The sequence below is a fragment of the Limulus polyphemus genome, unplaced genomic scaffold (genome assembly GCF_000517525.1).
Source record: "Limulus polyphemus unplaced genomic scaffold, Limulus_polyphemus-2.1.2 Scaffold3203, whole genome shotgun sequence".
Lineage (NCBI taxonomy): Eukaryota > Metazoa > Arthropoda > Merostomata > Xiphosura > Limulidae > Limulus > Limulus polyphemus.
In genome coordinates, this window is record NW_013668813.1 from 33,246 (window position 1) to 40,969 (window position 7,724).

General features: G+C 33.7%; 1 protein-coding gene and 2 long non-coding RNA genes across 4 annotated transcripts in view; 2 read left to right on the plus strand and 1 right to left on the minus strand.

Moving 5' to 3' along the window:
* The window catches only part of LOC106468881 (rho guanine nucleotide exchange factor 25-like), a 28,851-nt gene extending 25,004 nt beyond the window's left edge, over positions 1-3,847 (plus strand). The window contains exons 12-14 of the mRNA XM_013929330.2: positions 436-619; positions 1,296-1,341; positions 3,097-3,847. Of these exons, the coding sequence (XP_013784784.1) occupies positions 436-619; positions 1,296-1,341; positions 3,097-3,439 (573 nt within the window). The 3' untranslated portion in view covers positions 3,440-3,847. The remainder of the gene's footprint in view (positions 1-435; positions 620-1,295; positions 1,342-3,096) is intronic.
* A 677-nt stretch (positions 3,848-4,524) lies between these two features.
* LOC111088139 lies at positions 4,525-7,123 on the plus strand. 2 transcript variants are annotated; one of them, XR_002612741.1, is made up of 2 exons: positions 4,525-6,094; positions 6,187-7,123. It is a non-coding gene; the product is annotated as an uncharacterized LOC111088139 (long non-coding RNA). The 2 variants fall into 2 exon arrangements; XR_002612742.1 differs by having other exon boundaries at positions 6,309-7,123.
* LOC111088142 overlaps positions 6,274-7,724 on the minus strand; it is a 13,654-nt gene continuing 12,203 nt past the window's right edge. The window contains exon 3 of the long non-coding RNA XR_002612744.1: positions 6,274-6,359. This is a non-coding gene — a long non-coding RNA (uncharacterized LOC111088142). The remainder of the gene's footprint in view (positions 6,360-7,724) is intronic.

Sequence of the window (7,724 nt, forward strand, 5' to 3'; positions counted from 1 at the left end):
TGATCGTTTATGTTCTGGTACGTCCTTTGTAACCAATAGGGCTTACACTTCTGAAAAGTTATTTCAGCTTCTGGAACCTGTTGCATACCAAAGTTATTGTGATTAGTTGTGTTATGAAAGAAAAATAATTATTGTCTAAGCGAGGTTATTGGGTTTATGGCCGAAAGTGTATTTAACAACGAGGGTACGCCACTGATGAAATAATGCATTCTAATCTTTTTAAGTAAGGAAATAATAAAATTATATTTATTTTGTAACCCTCATTGCCAGTTTCGATCTAAGTAGGTAGCTTGCTCTGATCGGAAGTTAATATTAATCACAAATCTTAACGTCGTATTTCAGTAATATATATATATAATGATATCTGAAGCTCTGTACTATGAGTTCGTATTGAGTCGAAAATTAGCAGCTGTTTTATTTTTTTCCCCACTTTAGGTGAATAAGATGTCCCTCGGGGAGAAAGCAGACAATGGAGACCCACTATCATTCACTTTGAAGTCAAAAGATTTCAATCAGAGAGGACTTTACTTCACCATTCAGTGTCACACCCAAGCAGAGAGGGACGAGTGGGTGGCAAGCCTTCGCTCCATTCTCGACACCCAGCTAAATTTCATGAGGGGTTGGTGTGAACTTTGAAACAGTGTTTCAGTTAAAAAGCAACACGTATAGGTTGAAACCAATTGATAGTCCTAGAATTCGGGATTTAATCCCTGCTATAAACTTACTGTGCAACAAACAAGAGGGAATCCTCAGTAGTCGCGGCACTTGAAATTCTTTTAGGCAGGATTAGAGTAAATTAATCTATGAGACCTTGGGTGGGATCAAATACATCAATCGAAAGGGTTTGACCTTCTGAGTCCAAAACTGTAATTACATCTCAAATCAGACAAAAGATGACGGAGCTACAAGCTAAAAATAAACAAAATCATAAGACTCAGAGCCGTTCTATGAGCCGCTTTGCCGCGGCTAAAAAAAAGAAACAAACTAACAATTTATGCAACGTAAATAATTTCTTTAAAATTTGGAGAGCAAGGGCACTAATGGGCACTTTCCAGCTATATCTTAGTCACTTTGGAAAGCTTTTCTTTTTAAGTCAATTTTTTTTTCTTGTAAGGTGTCCTAGTTTTTAGCCTAAATATTTTTGTCTTACAAACTTGATGTAATACCGCTCTAAAGTATAAAATAGTTTATCGTTGTTGCTAAAGTAACGGTAAAAATTATTTTATTGAAAGTTTCTTCCATCATCCAAACAAAAGGCACAGTTTATACATGAGTTTTTGCATTCTATATTTCAGCTTTACAGTCTCCTATTGCTTACCAAAAAGGCTTGAGTAATGATGGGTAAGTTTTCATGTCAGAGTATGAATCTTTATTTCATCTTAAAATTAATAACTTTTTTTTTGCATTATTATTATTATTACAATTATTGGCTGCCACGTTAAACAGTCTAGTACGTTGAAGGACTTCAGAAACATACGCCATCTGGTGGCTATATTATTTTATGCAAGAAAAAAAAAAGAACAAACGTTAACGAAACAGAAAAACAAGGTTTTTATAATATTTATTTTTACTACTTATATTTCACCTTAAGTCATTTTTGGAGTATTTCTGTTACAAGAAGCTTTAGTCTGTCTCTTGTGAAAATATCACACCGTATTAAGCTTTAGTCTGCCTCTTGTAAAAATATAATACCGTATTAAACTTTAGTCTGCCTCTTGTGAAAATATCACACCGTATTAAGCTTTAGTCTGTCTCTTGTGAAAATATCACACCTTATTAAGCTTTAGTCTGTCTCTTGTGAAAATATCACACTGTATTAAGCTTTAGTCTGCCTCTTGTGAAAATATCACATCGTATTAAGCTTTAGTCTGCCTCTTGTGAAAATATCACACCGTATTAAGCTTTAGTCTGTCTCTTGTGAAAATATCACACCGTATTAAGCTTTAGTCTGCCTCTTGTGAAAATATCACACCGTATTCTTCCACATGATTCTCTAATAATGTATTCACAGACTGTGTATCAGATACACCTGAAATAGTGTACCAATAGTGTCGCTTGTGTTGTACTTCATCTGGCTTCCCTGCTTATGACCGATTAACAATAACACGCGCAATTAGACCGCATTTCATGTCGAAATCAGGAAAGAAGGTCAGAACATGACGTTCCAGCTACATGTTCTCTTTGTTTCGCTCGGGATAGCCATGTCAGGATAAAAATCTCACTTTACTCTTTAGAAGCGACTTCATTTCTTGTTTTAATTAGCCGTAAGTGTACTTCGTAGCATCCTACGTTAGGCCACACCTGGACCAATGAAAAAAAACAAAAAACTAATGGAGTCAGGGTTGGATTACGTACCCAACTAAATTTTCTAAAACTACTTTGAGGTTTTATTCCTACACTTATCATCCGACCAGATATCGGACTGATGTTTTAGTAATATCTACAAAACAATAATATTTTGAACAAATGAAAGTTTCGTGCAAGTTGGATATAGCCAGCACTTCAGCGCCCCCACCGCCTAGAATATGTCTCTCACTTCGAACCTGTTTAAACACTTATTTCGAAAGTTTCGAATGAAGATCAAGAATTTAATTTCATAGATTTTTTTCTTTTAATTCCTGTTAGTTAGCAGAATGATAACCCTGAGGAAAGAATTATTAAGATTGCCATAAAAAATTAGAGAAAAATCTTACTATAAATGTTGTAAAATATCTACTTAAATATTTTAATCCTAAAATAGAAATATTCAGTATCGAATTGTGGGATAACTCTCCGACTTATTGTTTATCTTATATATTTTTAAGGTCTACATCGGTTTCGGGAGAACTCTCCGACTTATTGTTTATCGTATATATTTTTAAGATCTACATCGGTTTCGGGAGAACTCTCCGTCTTATTGTTTATCGTATATATTTTTAAGATCTACATCGGTTTCGGGAGAACTCTCCGTCTTATTGTTTATCGTATATATTTTTAAGATCTACATCGGTTTCGGGAGAACTCTCCGTCTTATTGTTTATCGTATATATATTTTTAAGGTCTACATCGGTTTCGGGAGAACTCTCTGACTTATTGTTTATCGTATATATCTTTAAGGTCTACATCGGTTTCGGACACTTTGGTGAACAACAGCTTGAGGAAAACACTTTCCAACCCGGCTTCCTACTGCACAACTCCAAAGTTAGGAAACCCAGACACCGGAAGTTCACTCATCACCCATTCTTTTCGTGAAACAAAACGTGAGAAGAACGTTCGGGCAAGTCACGTGTACTCACAGAATATCGTGCGCCGAAGTCGGTGTGAGCGGATAGACTCTGGTCGTAGTTTTGATGGTTCCGATCATAGTTTAGAACATTCTGTTCTTCCAGAAGATACCAATCAGGGTTCTACTTTCTCGGCTCTCCAGGCCCAGTGTGATGGGTCAAGGCTCAAAGAGTGAAGACAGTTTCAAAGAGAAACTTATAACTTAGCTTTATCAACAGTGCCAAAGGCCTGCATGAAATCTAACTGGGACCTCTGTTTAACTTCAAACTTGCTCATTTCTTAGTATATATATATATATAAAACACGTTGTAGAGAGTGAAGTTTAATCCCAGTTTCCTTCTTATGATATCTGCTGCTATCTTAGTAGACTATCTGGACTCGAACCTGCGATTTACTCGGCCTATATTTATGATTATTAATTTTGTCACGTCCATCTCTGAGAAATGTATTGGAACTATTTGACACTATTAGAAGTATTTAAATCTATGTAAAAGAAAGCTGTAAATAATTAGTTTTCAAACACGGCACATTTTTTTTTTTTTCATTAGCTATAAAACATTATGTGAATGTGAAATACAAGCTTGAAACAACTATTCCCGTAGTAAACAGCCAAAGCTTTCATTGCCGAGAGAACAGCAGTATACTGAAACGGAATGCTATATTTGTTATTATGTCATAGAGGGCGTTGTAAAGTAGTATTTCAAATTTTTTTTGATTTTCGTATATTTTTTATTTAAAAGTGAGCATTTATGTCTTTTATATTTCAGGAAAAGTCGTGGATATTGGATAAAAACATTTCTGTAGTATATTCATTTAATTAGTTGTTTCAACTCAAGTCTACCTCCACACCTTCGATAACTGACATAGAACCGCGTTTTTCTCATACCATTAATTGAGTTTTATGAGTGAGTTTTTTTTTTGTCTTTGTAATAACGCAGTAAAACAGTATTTTAACTCGTACTAGTTTTAAGTTCGATTAAAAAAAAATTTAAGAATGTTGTTTATTTATTGTAAGAAAAATAAATTATTTTATTTAATTATTTAAAAACATACCAGCCAAAATCAATAGATAACGCAACACACATGTTAAATACTTGGGTAGACCCAGGCGAGACAGATACTTGAAAAGTAAAGTCGTGCTGTTTTTTTGTGGGCTTGTTTTTTTATGATTAATTTTAGCTTTGCTCGTAGTTAAGCACAAAGTTACACAATAGGTTATCCGTGCTCACCACGGGTCTCGAAACCTGGTTGCTAGCGTTGTAAGCCCACAGACATACCGCTGTGCCACTGGAGGTTTTCAACTTTGACTCCGGCTGTTTGTATTTTTATTTAATCGTTGTTGATTTTGTTCCGCCTGTGCTTGGAAATAACGATTAGTGTTCACGTCTTTTCTAAATGAACTGTAGAGAAACCGACATCACGCTCGAGAGAGATCTGTTTTTGAAGAACGATTCAGTTATGTAAATGCTGTATATGTATATTATTTTATTATTTTCAGTGAATTATGGTCTAGAAAGCAAGCTTTAATTTATCATTCATACTTCAAACCACATTCACGGTTAGTTAAGATACTCACTGATAAACATAACTATTTAATAAAATCAATTTCTAGTGTTAATGATCACAGGATCACGTGGAGAAACTGCAACGAATTTAAAAAAAAAAGGCCTAAAACTCGAGCTATTGAATAGCTGACAATTCTTCTTCAGGAGAATAAAGTTTTCAATGTTGATGGTTCAAAATTTTCCAATAGGGGAAGCAGCTTACTCACCATGGTAATATCTCATGATTACCATATATATCACCATGGTAACATCTTATGATATATATATAAATACATCACCATGGTAACATCTCATGATATATATATGGATACATACATACATTTATATGATGCTCATTTATTTTGTATTTTCAGTACTGATGTAGAAACAGGCTAGAAAACACCAGAAAACAATGAATAATAGTTGTTTTTTAGTTTACCCGCCAGGGTGATATCTTAAAGAGTGTTCAAAATTGTTTTCAGACCACATTTTTAGTGAGAGGTGACAAGTTTATATAACGCATGTCTAATCACTTGCCATCGAAAGACAGAATAACCTTAATAGATCAGTGGCACGCGCACGACGGTATGTCTGCGGACTTACAACGCTAGAAACCGAATTTCTATACCCGTGGTGGGCAGAGTACAGACAACCCATTGTGTAGCTTTGTGCTTAAACTACAAACATTCATGGAGAATTTTCATTATTTGTTAATATGATCGCACTTACATACCACGGTTTCAAATGGAATTGTAGCAAAACAAATGTTATGTAAAACCTCGTAACCAGATCAATAGTTAAAATAACTTACGACTTCAATGAAGAAAAAAAAAACTTTTCTCATTTTAATCAAATATTTAATCTCAATTATGGCACCGTTGTTCAAATTATTATCATTTTGAACTTTAAGAAAAAATGTGATTACATAAAGAAAAACAAACTTATAGCTCAGAGTTTTGTTGGTTTTTCAATGCATGGTAATTTTAAAATCTCATTACAGAGAAAATAAAACTTGCTGAATAAAATTAATTTTATATCTGTATAACAACTGTGCATTAATTTAAAATGGTTCGTTTTTTTATGGAAAGTTATTCTTACTTGTCTGGGTCAAAGCATGACGTACTATCGGTAGGTAATTTTACTGTTAGGTAACGTTAAGGAAGTCTTTCCTTACTTGTCTAGGTCAAGACTTGGTGTACTTATTGGCAGATAAGTTTACTGTTAGGTAACGTTAAGGAAGTCTTTCCTTACTTGTCTAGGTCAAGACTTGGTGTACTTATTGGCAGGTAATTTACTGTTAGGTAACGTTAAGGAAGTCTTTCCTTATTTGTCTAGGTCAAGACTTGGTGTACTTATTGGCAGGTAGTTTTACTGTTAGGTAACGTTAAGGAAGTCTTTCCTTACTTGTCTAGGTCAAGACTTGTTGTACTTGTTGACAGGTAACGTTAAGGAAGTCTTTCCTTACTTGTCTAGGTCAAGACTTGGTGTACTTATTGGCAGGTAATTTTACTGTTAGGTAAAAGTCCTTCCTCACTTGTCTAGGTCAAGACTCTAATGCCTGTGATCAATAAGTAGTTTTCCTGTTAAGTACCTTTAAATAACTCTTGCCTATTTTTTGTGTCCTTTTATTTTTGTGTTCTCTACTTGTTTACAGAAATTATGTGCTTTGTTTGGTAACACTGTTAATATGTTATATAAATAGCACCAAGGCAAAGGCTGGAATTCTCGCGCTCACTTGATCTGATGTTTAACACGAAAAAATACACAATATGAGTGTGTTCCAATCCCGTCGACTTTCTTTACTGTTACTCTCGTGTTCCAGATAATAGTGCAGGGTGGGAAAATATCAATAATTTAATAATAGTACAGGGTGGAATAATTTAGATTTCAAATTTAATTATTGTACAGGTTGAAATCATTGGTTAAAGATGACGGGAAAAAAATAATCATGTAGACCCAAATAAGCATCGTGCAGGGTAGAACATTTCTACAAAATTAATAATTAATTAACTCACCTGTATGATAAAAGCTTACGATATCCTAGTTCTTCATTTATCAGATAACAAGAAGAAAAAATCAGGTTGATGTTTTGGAAATGTGGATTGTGATAGATCTCGAATGACTTGCTCATTGCACAAGTTAAGCCTCACAGGATGTTGTTTATTGTTTGAGATGAATATATTGTTGCTGTTAAACAATAGTCATTCTTTGTGTATATATGTAAATATTAGTACCTTGTTACACCTAAGTTTTCTGTAAAGTGTTAAATAGATGTACCTTAGCTTAGAAATAAAAACATGTTTAACCAATGTAAAGTCGTGAATTTTTTTGTTATTATTGTTGACAGAAGAGCTCTGATGAACAAGAAACGCATTGCATTGTGTTGTAAATAGGCCAACATTACTGCTGTTGTTCGATCGGAACATTTCTGTTCAATAAGTTACGTTCCCAGAGGGAAATGTTATCAGCGAGCTTTAGGCTTATCTTCATCACAGTTGTACTGAATGTACACCAGGGTGAACTTTGAATTAAGTAGAGAACATTTAAGTAAATAGTTACTATCAGGAGATTGTGGAAGTTCTGAATCCGATAATTTATCTCCCTTTCAACATAGAAATATCTTGTAAATGTTGAGTAAAACTGTTTTTCTCTTTGAAAACAAATATTTTATTTTTAATTTCCAACTTTGATTACCCGAATGGGATTTAATGTATTTAATATTTTTTCTTGTCGGCCTACTTATATTAAAAGAAAATAAATGTTTATGGTATATATTTTTTCTTTTTAGATGCCTAAGTATATTCAACAAAATAAAATTTACTTGGATATAGCGTTATGTAGTCTGAAAGATGCTTTTAACATTAGTCTTTATTGGTTTTCAAAAATATTCACGTTTTATCATTTCAAAATGTTTCT